Source organism: Falco biarmicus, chromosome 9 (assembly GCF_023638135.1).
Source record: "Falco biarmicus isolate bFalBia1 chromosome 9, bFalBia1.pri, whole genome shotgun sequence".
NCBI classification, from domain to species: domain Eukaryota; kingdom Metazoa; phylum Chordata; class Aves; order Falconiformes; family Falconidae; genus Falco; species Falco biarmicus.
The window spans coordinates 31,300,065-31,317,322 of record NC_079296.1 but is presented as its reverse complement, the minus strand read 5'-3'; the positions used below and the strand labels follow the sequence as shown (position 1 = coordinate 31,317,322).

Here is a 17,258-nt window from a genome sequence, read left to right as displayed (position 1 = left end):
GCTTGTTAAAAATCTGTGTAATTTTTTTTTCCCAGATATTCCTTTCTCTTCTTCAAAGCAAAACCTCATCAGTGACTTCTCTACCTCCAGTACTCCATTCTCTCAAGTCTCTGTCAATACAACTTGTAATAAGGACACGTCTGTCTTTATAGCTTATATGAATAAAATCTGGCAACCCTTAGGGCACCAAAGCAAGGATTTCAGCCTTGATTTTCATTTACTTATCTGAATATTCATTCAGTTTAACAGGAATGCAACTTGAACTGAAATATCCCTTAGATGCTGTTCAGACAAGTATTAGGGAGAGTGCGTGCACAAAATCCTCATTCATAGCTGAAGGTGCCAGCTGGACAACAGGAAGGAGACAACAGCCCTGGAGGTCACAATGACTTGAGCAGAATCGCAAAACAGTGACAAGTGGTTCAGTGTCCTATTCATTAGACCTGGACAGCAGTTATTTCAAGATGCTGGGATGACCTGAGCAAGACCGCAGATACAAGGGCAGAGTGGTTTGGCTGAGCAGTGCCACAGTGGAGCCGGGGAATGCAGCAGGAAGATGCCAGCCCAGCTTTGCCAGTGGAGGGGCAGGGTGCACTGCAAGGGGTACGGACCCTAAAAGTGGTGCTGCCAGAGCCAGTTCTGAGCTGGTACCTCTCTACACTGTTCTGCCGGGTGCTGCCAGCTCAGATCAGAATCATCCTGAGGATCACTGCACCACAACTTACTGGGCAGTGAAGACGTGACTGGTTTTCCTGTTGGCTTTCAAAAGGAAAATGCAAATCACCAGCTTTTCAGACCCTTTTCTCCTCTAACATCGGAGCTTCTCTGCTGCAGATGGACAGTCCCACTAGCTGAGAACCTGGAGACATGAGGCATCCCTGCTGAGGGACGTGTCATGCTTCTACACAGACAATTCCCTTGGCAATTCCTCTTTTCAGACAGCCCCTGTGACCTGCTCCAGGGGAGCAAAACGGCCAGGAGACCACTCTGCAAATGGATCCTCCTGGCCCAAGGCACTTCACTAAATGCTTCAAAAGCAAAGAGGTCATCCTAACCATAAAAAAGACATGGATTTCCTTTGTGATGGTAAGAATTGTGCCCTTGTCTGATACTACTTGTCTTAATGAAAGGATATTGCCTTGTTTCATGGGAACTTTGAATGCCTAATGCAACATCAAATGTAGAAAAGCTTCAAACTCCCTAAGTTTAATTTGTCCTATTTCTGTGCAGCATTGTGAAACTGTGTTGGCACTAACATTTTAGAAGTAAACTTCCTTCACATAACAAGAGAATGAAATATTGTTGACGTAAGTGAAACAGAATGCATAGATGATTAAGACATTTGGTTTTGAAAAGTGTCACTTCGGGATCAGCAGATAAATTTTGTCTTTATAAGGGAAAGCTTTTGTTGAAAACACAGACTATATTTGATAAGCAGCTTTGCTATTTAAAGTGCATTTTATAGCTAAGTTTAAAACATTTTTATTGTGTTCCATTTTCCTTACAAAAGATCAAAACAATATTCTAAGTCCTAAGTGCAAAGTAATCGTCTTATTTTTGTAATTGTTTTTTATTATTTTATGGTGGACTATTTAATGTGGGAAAATTAATGTTGATGCCCAGAGCAGACCAATAGTTTGTATTGATAACTGTATCTTTGCTTTTTGAAGGAAAACGACCAGATTTATGTGTTAGCTATACCTTCACTGTTTCAAAAGTAATTCCTATTGTGTGTAAAGGTAAAAGTAAAAACCCAAGATCTTTACAATTTGGAAAGACAAAGCCATGATTATCCAAGCTGTTGACCTAGCAAAAGTTATTGGGAAGTTGATTTTTATACATGAGAAAATCCAGCAATCCAAGACTGAGATATTTAGTAATGGAATTCATATTTGAAGAGAATTTTTCAGTAGAAAGCAAGCAAAGAGAAAGGTGTTCACAGGAAGAGAGCCAGTGGTCCCAGCTGCCAGTCACCTCAGTGCCCAGCCCTGACCTCAGCTCGCTGCCCACTCTGGGCTGCCACCAACTCAAGCCAAGCCCAACCCACTTACAGGTATGCAAAAAATCTCAATTTGAACAGAGGTTTTGTGATGCCATCTCTAACCCCCCAGCAGCCTCCTGCTGTCTCAGAACAAACCCGTTACTTTAATTCTTAGCTCTAAGAAAAAGCCAAGCCACCCTGCCCACATACCCTCTGACCTATCCTTAAAAATAGATGGGTCGCTCCTGCTGATGGCAACACAAAACTGGCCAGAACAAATTGCCTGACCGAACCCAGCCTCATTCATTAGTCGATGCTTACCAGTGCTTAATGGCACACACTCACCAGTACTGACTAGTGCACACTGACTAGCGCTGACTGGTGCAACACTGTGTGTAACTCCTGCTTAGTGCTCGTACTGGTTCCAGTTCTTCTGCTCGAAGACCTGAGTTCACACTCGCAAGACTTTCATTCAGCAACAAGTGCAAGAGAAATAAACAATTTTTTGTTTAATTCAGCTTTCCACACATTTGAAGATGTGTGAATTCTTTTTTTTTTTTTCTAATTACAGTTGATACATATATGGTGGTGAGGAGATATTGTATACATTACTACAAAGTTAGCAGAAGTATGAAAATAATTACCTGTGAACTGTGGGGCAAAACAATTTGAAGAGTTATGCAAAGCTGATGAATTGCAACAGAGACTTCATCTTCATCCACCCTCAGAGGTGAAGAAATCCTGGCTGGCATATGTTCCACAGACTTCAGCATCAGCAAAAAGTACTGTGGAAATGACTGCTGTTTTTAGAAGTTGTGTTTCCTTTGGATAAGTCAACAGAAGAGCTGGTGCTGAGCTTTTTATTTGCAAGCTGCCCCTTCCATAGGTGAGTGAGGCTTGGGCAGGTAGGCAGTACTGCCTGGAATATTCCCAGGCAAGGCATCAGCAGTGTGAGCAGAAAAGACAGGCACGCAGCCCTCTTTGTCCCTCCCTTTTGACACTTCTTACTTTACCTTTGTCACACAGAAGATTCATAATTATGTAAGTGCCAACTCACAGCTACCTCACTCATCACTCAAGAATACTGTGCCTAGTTGCTGGAAATCCTCCAGGCAAGCCCATGACGTTTACTTTGATGATGAGCACCAGGAATATTTTTGCAGGCCTGACTGAGCTGAGGAGAATCTCTCACTCCAGAAGCACCTGTTCTCATTAGCGTTTTATGCTTTGCACTTGTGTCTCTTTGTGCATGGACTCCCTTTGCTGTTTGGAGGTGTAGGGGCCTTAGCTGGACGGGGGGCTCTGTCTTCACCCACCAGACATGCCTGGGCTGGAAGCCAACAGTGCTCCAGCCAGGGCAATAGTGTGGGGTGGCTGAGGGCAGGCGCTGCACCCACACAGCCAGAAGCCAGGTATTGACCCAGCAATGACATGGAGGAAAGGCTGTTAGACCCCGTCCTTAAATCTCAGTGTTTTGCTCACTCTCAAGAAAAAACTGCTTACAATGTTATGGTATGAAATATTTTTAAAGCCATATGAGTGCATGGAAGGGTTCCTTGTGTTCCCTTGGACACTCCTGGCTGGCAACTCACACAAAAACAAGTCTGTCTCTCAGCAAAGCATACCTTCCTCTAAAGGCTCTCCTTAACATACTCAAAATAGCCAAATGTTTCTGATAACTACATAGACTAACTGGACAAAGAAGCCAAAAGGACATATTTGATCCATGAAGAACTGCTATATTCAGATGCTTGCAAATATCTTCCATTCATAAGTCACTTTCAGAGCCAGGTCTAATTCCTGAAGCAGGAGGGAAAGGGGAGAGCAAAGAGTTTGCAGAAAACACCAAAATATGTTAGGGATCATATCATGTGCATTGCTGTTTGGTTTTGGGTTTGGGTTTTTTTTTTATCCAAAAAGAGCACTGGAATGAGTGGAGGTTTCATGAACTGAGCAGGTAGTCAACAATATATACAAAACCACCTCTTTATATAAGGGCATCTAGACTGACCAGTTTAAGGTCCATTTGAGTATGACTACTTTTGTGAAGCTGCAGCCACACCTCTGACAGCAACATTTCAACCTTTAAGCTTTTCCACTGAATTCTACACTTGTTAATAGTGTAAGCAACTTCCCCCAAAACCTGTCAACTTACAACAGAATGTGCATGACTGTGTCTGAAAAAAATAAGCCTAACACTCACCCTTTTTCATCTTCTTTCTCCATCCCACTCTCTTCAAACACGTGCTGCCAATAACCTGCAATGATGACTTTATCCACTAGTTTGCTATTTATGGTGTTATGCCATTTATATACGGACCATTTACTCAATACTGTTTTATTGAGTTGTTTTTGTAAATAAAGCGTTGCTTTACACTAAAGAATGAAGCTGGCTTTGTTTACAGCAGTTAATAACACATCTTAATCAGTTAGAGTAGCATGAGGTACTTGAAGGCAAGTACATGTTTGAACAGTTCACTCATGGAATTCCTGTTGAGCTTTGAAAGACACCAAGACTTTAAAAAGGAGAAACCTGGTTTTCTTAGAAGGAGGATGAAAGATCTTAAAGTATATGAAAGGAAATAAAGAGAAGATGTAAAAAAAATTCCACCCCATGTGTAGAGTCAATATTTGGAAATACTTCAAGTTCTAAAGCAGCTCTTTGAAAATCATTTCCTCTCCCAATTCCCTGCCAGAACCTTAAGTTGGACCTTTATATTTCTCTTTGAAAGCCTGCTAGCAAATCTTATAGGAACAGTTCTTTCTGGTCCATAAATACCAAAGAAAATATCCTCTAAGGGTATACTAAAAAATTCTGATCCTAACCAGAACCAGTATTGCAAGGAGAAAGCATGCAAGCTATAATATAAATAGAAATGTCAAAGCTGGTTCACAGCCTTGGTAGATGTTCATCTCAGGGTATAAGATAATCTGTTCTACATGGGTGAACAGCAACTGTGAGACAGAATGAATATTTGGAGGAACAAGTGTGGGGAACTAAACAAGAAAAAAATAATAATTGCAAAGTTTTAAAATACCAAGCTAGAACAGGCAGAATGCCATCTCCACCAGCTTTATAGCAGAATATGCAGCGGAAAAAACCCAAACCAAACCAAAACAAAATCTCAATCATACTTCTGCAAAGTTTGTTTACAGAAATAGCTAAGACACCGGTTAGGGAACATGGCTTCATTATGCTTCTACTCCACAAAAAGAAGAGCGTCACAAAGGTCCTAAAGACCTAACAATCTACTCAGAGCTACCTCGTCTCTACTGCTGGGCAATACTGGCCAATCTCCAGTATGCTTGAGACCACGGAGACAATGGCCATGATGGTAATGTTTCCTGAATCCACACAGATTGTCGAAAAGCATTCTAGCTTCGTAGCTATTAATGTAGGGAATATCCATTTTATTCTATGGCCATTTTAGAGGTGAAATAGGAATAAAGAAAATCTCCTGAAACCACTCCTGCAACAATGCAGCCCAAGCATTACAGAATTACAGAACAGCAGCCCAAGCATTAAAAGAATAAAAGAAAAAGATGTGCAACAACATCTACAGAAGTATCAAAGAGTCAGAGTTCCTTCCATCCTTTCCACGTAACATGAGAAGCTGGGAATGGAAGGTTGTTAATGAAAAACTGTTGCAGGTTTATTGACAATTTCATTAGGTACGATAAGGTATATCTATGAACATATTTGTTTTCAGAATTCCTGGTCCTGCTCTGCCACTCCACAGAGGCTGGTATTCTCCTTAAAAATCCAGCAATCTGTGATATTAAAAAGAGTCTTGTTATGGCTGTGGCAGCTAAGGAGATGAAAAGCATGAGGTCTGAGAATAAAAGGAGTTGCCTTTCTCTGTGCTACCCTAGGGAAAAGCCGAAGCAGTAGCAGAAGGAATGAGGAGTGGGAAAGAAATAGATGCTTATTGCCAAGGTGTTGCATGATTGGAGAAAAAACAGTGCATGACCACTGTTTTGCTGCCGTCTTTACCCAGAACTGCTTCCAAACACCCAGGAACTGAGTTTCCATTCTTCTATCTTCTCGGTTGCTCAGCCAAATACATGATTCCTGGAACAAGGTTGGTCACAGTTTAATTTCTCTCTGACCCAAAACTGGTGAAGGCTTTGTTGAAGCTGCAAAAGACAGCATGAAACCTAGGCTTGAGAAGTTGCTTTATTATTTGAGAACAAATATATTTTGTTGTGTTGTTTTGTTTGTAACTCACATAGGTGAAAGGATGGCTATTTCTTGAAAGATTCTTTTGGCTAAAGAGAAGTAGCATGACTCATCTAGCCTGAATTCAGGTTACCCTGAGATAGCTGGAGAGGCACAGGAAAATAGTAAGTGCAGGAATAAGATGGTAGTGGCTTTCAACAAAAGGAAAGAAAGCTAGCTCAGTTTAAAAAAGTTTTTCAAATGTCTGTTCCTTTTTCTACAAAAGAAGTCAAATATTTTTAAGATACAGATTATATCAGAACATAGTGTTAGGACGTCAGAATATAAATTGCTGTTCTGTGATAAGAAAAAAATAAGCTGTTTGTAGTATTTGGGAAAAAAAGTTATAAAGTCGTCTTGACTGGGAAAATAATAAATGTAATAGATTTTTTGGCTGATTCAGTCTAGCTGAGACATCTATCACTGGGACAACAGAGGTTTAGACATGGCCTCTAGGGATCTGTGTGGTGTAGAGAATTCTAATTCAAACACTGCATTTTCTTTGAGCCAAGACTATGCAGGTGTTCACAGACTGTGGAGCTGCTATGTTGCATCTAAGCAGGCTAGTCTCCTATCAGGTTTTTTGTTCCCTATTCCCTGAACAAAACCCAGCACTCAGTCTCTAGCTAGCGTTACATTTAGCCAACCTTTCTTTTCCTTTCTCCATCCTTATTCTGTGGACTGGATAAATTCTGCCGTTGAGCAGTTTTGCATAAATTACGCTAGGCAACTACAATTAAATGCTTTATTTATGTTCCTAAGTTCTTAATTAAATGATAAGTATTTTAATTTGTTTATTTTCAATTGTCTTTGTTTCTTCAGTTAGCTATCCAACGTCTTGGTTGTCTCCACTTTGGAAACTTCACTGTGACAATGATTGATTCAGTCACGAGTTGCCCAATAACTCCAGTGTTCCCCAGAGTTAGCCAGAAGTGTTTCCTAATCATTCTACGGAACAAATGCGTGGTATGGTAATGCAAGTGCCTTCTCAGAACAAGGGAAATCCATTTCTCCAACAACTTCGCTCCTTTCTTTGGATTCACTGACACTTTTGTCCTGATTGAGAGCAGTATCCTGGTCCAAAGCTTAGCAGAGAATCCAGATTGCTGCCAAACTCTGGCAAAGAGGTGTTTAAAGTCAGCTTTGTTCCGTTTAATTAACAAGTAGGGAGTACCAGTCTAGCTCCATTTGGTATCAGGCAGCACTTCCCTCATCAGAAAAGTACAGAACCTGTCTGGATTACAAGTGCAGAGCAGGACTACTGACAGATGAATATGCTGTTCTATCCAGAGAGAAGATATGGCTGTGTGTTGCCGTGACGTATTTGTTTCAGGGGATTGCTTATTCAGAAGAACTCAGAAGAATGAAGAGAACTGTGGATCCTGAAGCATTTATGAATATTGTAAGTTGCTCAGTAGAGTGACCTGGGGATGGAAGGAATGCATGTCTCACAGCAGAGAGGTTTCTAGGTGTTAGATAAACTGCCTTTATTTAACCCATCCCCTCTAATCGCTCTATGTACTACAGCTTTCTCTTCTATTCTCTTCTGTCTGCATCTGTAGCAGCACGTCTTATGTTTCATAGAAATTAAGGCAAACACCTTTCCTTAGTAAATCTCCAGAGTTTTTAAATTTCCTTTGAAGTATCAGTTACCACTTTGCTATTGTTGGCACTAATCTCCTGTGTGAAAGAATGACCACTTAGAATGTCAGCATTTTATCAGCAAAGACAACTCTAAATAATTAGTGGTTTATGTTTTCTCCTTTTTTTGAATGACATGGCATAGATCATAAATGGCAAGCTTTTCAGAAGAGCACCTCTTGCCAAGCAAGCTTGTTTAGATCTTTAGTCACTCATTAAAATCTTGGGTTTTCTGTCCTGCATGACAAATTACATTGAGTAATTCTCTGAGAACAGGTTATAAAAAACAATCCTCTCTTGTAACAAAAGAAGTGGAATGTTACATATCGAAAGTAATACTTATTTCAGAGCTTAAGATTGACTAAGCTAGTGATTTTCCTTTGACTATGCAAGTGGCTGATCCAGTTTTTTTCCATAATGTAGTCAGTTTTTCAGTGGTACTCATCGCATATGTGCCATTCACAAAAGGGCAGTTGTGAACCTCTCTGGATTTCTCTGAAGGTAGCTTAAATAAAATGGTTTCATTTTGCATTACAGCAGATCAGGACCCACACAGCTCCTCATCACAGCTATAGGAATCATAAGCTCCTGCTATGAGCTTGTAGTGATTCTTGTATCAGCAGAATGCAAGGGCTTGTCATGATTGTATGGCAGTAGTACAATACAGGGGTTTTATAACAGATTTTAACTGAATAGTCAAATCATGGATATAACACAAAGAATGAAGCAAATTTACTGTGGTTTTAAGGTTACAATATCCAATGTGATATTGCTTTATTTTGATGCTTAATATATGTAGACTAAATCCCCAGTTGTATCTGCTCTTTACCATTCCCTCATTGTGAATATCTTATTCATATATTTTATGAAATGGACTTCTGCAGGCAAATGCACTTGTACTTTCTCTTCTAGAATGAGCTCATTGCTTACAAAGGATACCCCAGTGAGGAGTATGAAGTGACGACAGAAGATGGTTATATTATTACCATTAACAGAATTCCTTATGGTACACAGAACCAGGGAAATCCAGGTACAGTTCTTTAATATGAGATAAAACCAGCTAAGATAGGACACATTCTTGAAAGAGATACCTTATATTTGTAAAACATCCACCAAAGCTTGTGTAAGTAGAAGAATTTCTAGCAGAGAATTCTGGCTGCTCTGAACAGTTTGCAAGATCAACTGGTCTGGTGTCAAGCATCCCTATTTCTAATGAAAATCCACTATAATACAAAGCATATACCCTCATAATAAGAGTTGGTGAGTAAAAGTAAAAAAAAAAAAAGGCAAAGGCTGTAATCTGTCCTATCAGCCTGTTTAGAGAAAGCTGCTCCAGCCTCTAATTTTGCTTTGGTTTTGCTTACACCTGGTTAATATCAGTGACTGATTCATATTTTGGGTAAAGGAAACCTCTGCAAACAATCCCACACCTTCATTCTTTATATCAGTGTTGAGAATCTCAAGCTTAGGGAGTTGAGCTGTACAAACAATGACCAGTATGTGCCAGGCTAGTTTTCACTGTGTCAGGCAGATCTTTCCAGAAATCCTTACAAAACCTTAGAAGTTCTCTCTTTACAGAAAGGGATACTTAGTTATTATGATTCGTTGTATCCCTTGAAGTTGGCATAGGAACAAATCCCAATATTGAATGTCAGACAGTAATGTCCCTGAACTACCAGAAAAATGAAAAAAAAAATCATGAACTGTTGTTTGTTTCTGATTTGCTTTTCAGCTTTGAAACCTGCTGTGTTTCTCCAACACGGATTATTGGGAGACGCTAGTAACTGGGTCACAAACCTGCCCAACAACAGCTTGGGCTTCATGCTAGCCGATGCTGGTTTTGATGTTTGGATGGGAAATAGCAGAGGGAATCGCTGGTCCAGAAAACATCAAAATTATTCCATTGATCAAGAGGAATTCTGGGCTTTCAGGTAGTCAGAACCATTGAAGGTCATCTTTACTGCCCACCATTACATATTTAACTAAGCTGGCTAACCCAGGGATTTACATATGCTGGCCTTTTAAAAAGCATTCTTTACATTCACTTTTGCTGAGGTGCTCCTATACACACGTGAACTTTAATAGCGATGGAGACTACTTCCATTACTGTTAGCAGGGGTTCTTCAAACTAGAGGCGTAGCAACAGAGCAGTTCAGAGGAACCCACACAGGTCATCTCCAAGCCAATCCTCAGTTCTGGAGGCAGTTTTGGAAGCCATTTAGAAACACTCATCTGTGTATTACAATAACATGAAAATCACAGAAAGAGAAAATATGAATAATTTTTGCACTTATTTTAATGAACCTTTTAAAATAGACCTTTTCTTTAATGACAAATTGCATAAAATGTATGATTCCATGGAAGGAGCTCTCTTACTATATCACCACTTGTTCCTTCTGTGTAGACAGTTACAATTCAACCTGACACTTCTTCAAGTTATAGTCCTTCTGTTGATGTCAAGAGGGAAAATACCTCAGAAAATCTTGAGTAGTGTCTTCCCTATTCAGTTCCAGAAAAACACAGAACCTAAAATAGCTGAATGATTCACTAAATGGTTCATGATGTTTCTTTGCTGACAAGACTAATAAAAATATTAATTCAATTCAAAGTCTGATTTTTAATTTATGCATGCCTCTCCTTCAATCTCCTGCCTGCAGTTTTGATGAGATGGCAAAGTTTGATCTTCCAGCAGCAATAAATTTCATTGTGGAGAAAACCAGACAGGAAAAGTTGTACTATATTGGCTATTCACAAGGTGCTACTATTGGTAAGTTATACACAACAGACCAATGTTTTAGGAAAACAAGAATAAAATGTGATTTGAGGTACTGAGATACTGAATGTACCTGGGGTTTTCATTAATTCTTTGCAGGTGTGAAAAACACAGGATAAGCTGTTTTCAGCATGTAGGCATTTTTAATTTAATATAAAGAGCATAAAACATAATGGGCCAAATGCACTGTTTCTGTAAGTCTGTCAGCTTAGAATTATACTGGAAATTATTGTGGGCCATGCAAATTGTTTCTTTCCAAGATGCAAGGGCATGTCCAACAGCAGCTGGTCAATTGACCAAAATAAACAAAATAGGAAGATGAGAGTACAGAAAGAGAAGTTGGTCAGTTTGGGCAGGACACACACAAAAAGAAAAGAAGAAATTGGATCAACCAAAAGAAAAACATCTGCTCCTCCCTATACTATATGAAATGCATGAATGTACATCAGAAGTGTGCATTTTTGTTTAAATTGGTTTGGAATAAAGCTGCAGAGGCAAAATATAGAAAAAAATCTCTGTCTGAAGAGGGAAATAAAACTACAAGCTGGTAACATATGGAGAAGAGGGTTTTCACACAAATCTAGGCTGAACCATAGTCTCTAAACACCAAAAAAAGTTGCTTGTAGGTTTAAAATTGCAGAATAGAATTTATAAATACTGAAAATAGTCTAACATATGAATAATAATTTTCTGAATTCCTCTATTTTGTTTCCTCAGCTTTCATTGCATTTTCAACAATGCCAGAGCTGGCTCAAAAAATCAAACTCTATTTTGCGTTGGCACCTGTCACTACTATTAAATATGCTAGAAGCCCAGCAACAAAACTCCTCTACCTTCCTGAAAAATTGCTCAGGGTATGTGATATCTTGGTTTCAGTTGTTTAACCATATACTTGTTTGTTCAGCTCTTAAAATGGATAAACAGAAAGTATAGGGTTTTATGAAGTCTACTCATTTGCATGTGGGTAGATTTACCTTATGACTGAAGCCTTTGGAAGTTCAGACTGGACATTAAGAAAAACATTTTATCTCTGGCAACAGTGCAGCACTGGGGCAGGTCACCCAGAGAGGTACAGAGATGCTGATCCTCAAAGGTTTCCAAGATTCCTGTAGACAAAACCACAACTGATGTGCAAGCTTACAGCTAAACTATGAATTGGAGTTAACATTTAACATATCTCTTTATTAAAAGTGATGTAACACAAATTGAGTAATGCCTGAGCAGGCTGATGCAATGCAAAAACACCTAATTTCTCTGTTGTTTGTGGGAACATCATCTGGCAAATTAAGAAAAAGCAAGTGAGAACCACTGAAATTACTGGAGAAGAGGAACAGGACACAAGCACCTTTTGTAACACAACAGCACAATGTACAACTATACATTCTTAAATGAATATTACCTTTGTATTTCACAGGGTTTGCTAGGCAAAAGAGAATTTCTCCCCCAGACTGAATGTCTAAGAAGGCTAATAGCTCCCGTCTGCAGCCACCGAGCTTTTGCCCAGCTTTGTAGAAGTGTCTTCTTCAGTCTGGGTGGCTGTAACCTGAAAAACATTGACATGGTATGTATGACTCTTAGCAGCTTTACTAAGAGTTTAAGCTTCTGTTCCCAAAACTTACCTTCTATCCTGTGGCATGAATTCTGAGTTTCTATTAGTCAACATCATATTGCAGGGAACAGTCCCCACTGCTGGACAGCAATATCTGCTGGTTGCCCTATCACTGGGCAGGGGACCACTGCCTCAATCCTCAGAAGGGCACTTGGCACCATCCCTAAAATCAACAGCTGCTCAAAGCCCCCAAAACTCTGTGGTCTGCCTTCTGCCAAACCCCACCTAGGGCACCGTCCCCTGGTTCATACTGTGACTACTTCACATCTTCAGTATGCTGGCACACCACAGAAGGAGAAATAAAACCCCTATCTGTTTCATGTTTCCAGGACCTCTTTGCAATGGAGAAAGGAACACATGTATTCCCCTTGCCTTCCTCCTCCATGCCTTGGACGATCAGGGATGTGCTCAGAGGCACAGGATACCTCAGGAATACCTGAGAGAGAGTTGGCAGACACAGGGGGCTAAGACATGCTTAGGCACCTCATGCTACACACAGCTCATGCCACTCAATTTACATTGGTTTTACTGATACATGACACAGCTGTGGCAGGCATCTTGATGTACATCTGAACAGAAGGGAGGAAGACAACACTCACTAAATATTTTCTTTCAGAACCGAATCAACGTGTATATTGCCCAAACCACCTCTGGAACTTCCGTGCAGAACATACTCCACTGGAGTCAGGTACTAGCAAACTCGTGGAAGACAAAATAGGTATTCACTTCTGGCTGAACGTTACAGAGGGGGTATAGCTGATCTCCTGTGGAGAAGCCATTGCTAACTTCTTGGAAACACATGCAACTTGTGGTTTACAATTGAAATCTCAGTTCAAAGCACTACTTTTCATTGAACCTTGTTTTTCCAGCAGGATAGAAATACCCTGTGTGGTACAGGTACATTTGAAGCCAACAATGAAATGCTGTATTTGTGTAAAAATATGTGTGCTGGAAGCTGAGTATGTGGGTGTATGTATCACTTTTCTTATTGTGTATCCAGTAGCTTTTATAAATTATGCCCACTGCTCTGTACAGAGCTTACCTTAAGAAATCAGTTTTGTTTCCAATGTGCAGGTAAGAAATGAGCAACACATTGGCTGCTTTGTAAAGTATCAAATTTTACTAGTATTTTAACTTATTGCTTTCAAAGCTATCAGTTTCTGGACAGCAATAGAACTATAAATAGTAAACTATTTATTAGACTTGTTATATCCCTTACTTACAAGGTACTGTCACAGTGCATCCTCATCAGCAGTGCTGATGAAATCTGCCTTTCTGTCTTGGGGCTCACACTTTGAGGATTCGTGAAGTCTGGGCTCAGTCACAGAAGCTGCTGCATGCAAGGCAGGTTCCCCGGCAGCTCTGGAGGCTCTGGAGCAGAGCAGAAAGCAGCTGCAAGCACAGTGAGCTTGCAAGAGTGTTAATGCATTTTTCAACACTGCAAACACATAGATGAGTTCGAGTGACACCTGCACAGGCATTTGCTCAAAATCAAACAATACTTTTGGCTGTGAATTTACATAAAATACTAGATTTGATTAAGCTGTTTTTGTAACCAAGGCCTAGACCTGTAAAGAAAAAGGGTTACAAAGGCACAGTGGGGGGAGCTCTGCAAATTGACTCAGGTTTAATTCAGCATCCAGCCACAGACTGGCAAGTACAAACACACAGGGGTAATACTCCTAAGCCTTCATTGTCATTACTTTTATTACTGTTAAAGGAGTTAATAGACACTTCCCCTCCAATATTAAGATCCCACCGATGGTGTCTCTCCTAGCAGTAACAACCCATGCTGTAGGCAAAGCCAAGGAATGCAGGGGGAAAACTAGAAATGGTTCCAGTTCTGTATTCAAACCAGGGAGGGAAAAGCAAACATGAAGAGCCACTCACGGAGCCGAGTGACAGCAACATGACTGTCAGAAGCAGCAGTGAGAGGAACTTGCTGGAGGTTGTTAACAGCAATTTTACAAACTAGAACAAACTGCCTATGAGAGCATCCCAGGGTGTTTCTGCAGAAGCCATGGGTTTTTTTGGTTCTGACAAAAAATATTGACTCCTTTTCACTGATTGAGACTTGTAATTAATTTACTGCTGGCTCTTTCATATCTCTTAGAAGAACTTTTGTTCAGGCTTTACATTGGAGTCAGAGGCTTAGCAGGGAAAGAATGCACAAACTTCCTGAATGCTAGCTTTGTAACTCCCCTTCTCTTGTTCATCCTTTTAGGAGGCCCACTCGGGGCAGTTCCAAGCTTATGACTGGGGCAGTTCAAAGAAGAACATGGAAAAATACCAACAGGTATATTTTGGTGAAACAACGTTACCACCCTTGGACAACACAGAAACACACAGGAAGAAAGCAAGGATGTAGCAGCAGACACATTTTCAGAATACAAGTAGATGAAAGAATTACTACTTTCCAGTTTGGAAGTCAACATAGAAAGCATGCAAGCAAAGTGGAGGGTGGGGACCAAAACTTTTCAATTTAATTATAAATAGGAATAAAGTGAAGTAAGGGTAGGAAACATCAAAAATTAATTTTGAAAAAGAAGAGAACATCTAATGGATAAGAGCAAACAGGCATCTTGCCTGCCCACATGATTGAAACAGTTACAAAAGCATGAGAGCCCAGGGAAACAATAGTATGAAGAGGGCAACTGGAAGGCTAATAGCTACCCCTAGATTCTGGCACCCAGAGACAAAAGGGCTTTGTCCTCAAGCAGTCCCTGAGGAACCCCTTCTCCGTTTAAGACTCTAATCCCATCCTTGACCTTCCTACCCTTTAGGTCTCCATAACAGCCCATCATTATGAATTACATGTTTTAATGAGGCCTTCCATGAAACGCAACTTCCTTTGGTTAGTTTTGAATTTGCTTGACCCTGGAAAGTCACTGGATGCCTTCTAGGTTTCGTGTTATGAGAAGCAATGGGATAATGACTTCCTGTGCTCTTATTCACACCATTGTGACCGCATAAACCTGTTTCCTGTCCCTGCTCCGGCCTCTATTTTCCAAACTCAAGAGTCCTGAGCTACTTCCTCTCTCCTCCTACAGAAGTGACGCCATGCTCCTTTTCATCCTTGTCACACATTGCGTTTTCTAACTAGACTGTGTATGTCTTCTGGGGCTGACCAGTACTTCAAAAGGACCAAGATGGAGGTTTATCCAGAGGCATCCTGACATCTTCTGTCTTGTTCCAGGTTCCTGCCCTACGGATTCCTAGCTGAGAGGGCAAAGGCCCAACTGTAACTCTTTGTCAACTCAGCTGGCATTTTTCCTTTGGCTGTGCTATCAGCTGGGTCATCCCTACGAGCACAGGCAGAAAAGCCAAGCGAGGGCACTTCCTTCCTGTTTGGTTTAGGCACCTCCACTTTGAACAGTGCCAGAAGAAAGCCCCAAATGCATGTTTAAAGTTTGCTGTGCTTTCCTGGACATTCATTCCCATACTGCTTGATGTTTTTCAGGCTACTCCTCCTCCCTACAACGTAGAAGAGATGACTGTACCAACTGCAGTATGGACTGGGGGTCAAGACTGGCTTGCAGATGCCAAGGATGCAGCCATTTTACTGTCTCAAATCAAAAGGCTCATCTATCACAAGAGGATTCCTGAATGGGCACATCTGGATTTCCTCTGGGGATTGGATGCACCTTTGCGCGTGTACAGTGAAATTATTGATCTGATGCAGAAGCATCCTTAACCCACAACCAGTAGCCATACCTGACTCATTCAGTGATACTTGCTTTCACTCGGTATGAACAAAACCTTCTGCATCGGCTGGTTTCTGCTGGAATCAGATAAAGGGTTCCTCCTGGCACTATTTTCACACCACATGTCAATGCAATGCTTTTTGCATCTTGGTAGTGCACTTCATATTTTCTGGTAACCTGGTGGGTCAGTAATCACTTTCTATTTGATACAGCTTAGATTTTGCAATAACAATACTACACTAACAGAAGACAGGGTTTTCTGCTCTCTTCTTTAGATCCTAACAGTAATGAAAGCTCTGACTTGTTCTGGATACAGTCAGTAATCTCAAGACATTTTCCATTCTTCATATAATTTCTCAGTTTATTGGGTTGGCAGTTAATGAAAGGCATAGTGTAAGCCAAGACTAATTCTAACAGTTATGGTATTGATTAATTTTATTATTAGATGAGACAACGACCAGAAAGTAAAAACTGAGTTCGCACAAAAAAATCACTCCTGAAAAAAAGATGGTTTGTCTTCATTTGAAACAGGGCTGCTTACTTTTTTCATACAAGGGACACAGGGAGGGTAGGCCCAGCAGAAAACAGTAGCCAGTGTCATGGTTCAAGCACACACCTGCATGATGGGAAGCTTGGGTTCAGGGCCCCCCACCCCGAGATAGAGAAATCTTGGCACATCCAATCCCTGCTGACAACACTTTTGGAATCTGTGTACATGAACTCTCCAGGGTGGGAGAAAGGAGCTGATTTCATCTTGGCGATGACAGCACTTCAATGGGACATTTTGGTTCAAAGTTACACTCAAAGAATGTGGCAAGAACCTCACATCTGCTATTTCACATGGAAGATGCTGGCTACCACAGAGCTGAGCTGTTCTAAACCTTCATCATGGCTCTGGAAAGCCTCTTTGGGGTTTAAATACTAAAATAAAAAGTACCCAAACATCACTAGAAAGAATCCATGTTCTCCTCCCCATGGCCATTTAGAGGACTTTGCCCATCAGTGGGAAGGGCTCCTTTGAAAACAGTACTGAAGAAACTGTTATCCGATTTATTTCCTGAGGGAACTCTGGCTCTACCAATCTTGTTTCAAATGGGCAGCTATTGCACATAGACACTCACTTGAAGGGTAGCCTCCATCCTTGCTAGGTTACAGCATCACAGTTCACCATCCCTCCACAATGACATGCCGTTAGCTTCACCATGAAAAGAAACACAGTGCATTTAGGGGTTTCCTTTCAGCATGATACCCTTCTCCATTTGAAGCAAACGTCAACGTGGGTCAAGTCTGGAATGCTATCCAGGGCAGGTGCAGCTGTTACACTAAGACAG

At 40.7% G+C, this 17,258-nt stretch overlaps 1 protein-coding gene across 1 annotated transcript; it reads left to right on the top strand.

Moving 5' to 3' along the window:
• Positions 1-7,490: 7,490 nt before the first annotated feature.
• LOC130155081 (lipase member M-like) lies at positions 7,491-16,564 on the top strand. Its single transcript, XM_056352029.1, has 9 exons — positions 7,491-7,602; positions 8,754-8,871; positions 9,574-9,772; positions 10,499-10,608; positions 11,332-11,468; positions 12,029-12,175; positions 12,840-12,911; positions 14,448-14,519; positions 15,684-16,564. Exons 1-9 carry the CDS (start codon positions 7,564-7,566, stop codon positions 15,915-15,917), a joined length of 1,128 nt encoding a protein of 375 aa, XP_056208004.1. The 5' UTR covers positions 7,491-7,563; the 3' UTR covers positions 15,918-16,564.
• The last annotated feature ends 694 nt before the right edge of the window (positions 16,565-17,258 follow it).

Excerpts from the sequence above, each read along its gene's own strand:
- LOC130155081 (XM_056352029.1), top strand. The coding sequence starts at position 7,564 with ATGAAGAGAACTGTGGATCCTGAAGCATTTATGAATATT. Across the intron at positions 10,609-11,331 it reads TTCACAAGGTGCTACTATTG|CTTTCATTGCATTTTCAACA; the intron begins GTAAGTTATACA and ends TTGTTTCCTCAG. Across the intron at positions 12,176-12,839 it reads ACCTGAAAAACATTGACATG|AACCGAATCAACGTGTATAT; the intron begins GTATGTATGACT and ends ATTTTCTTTCAG.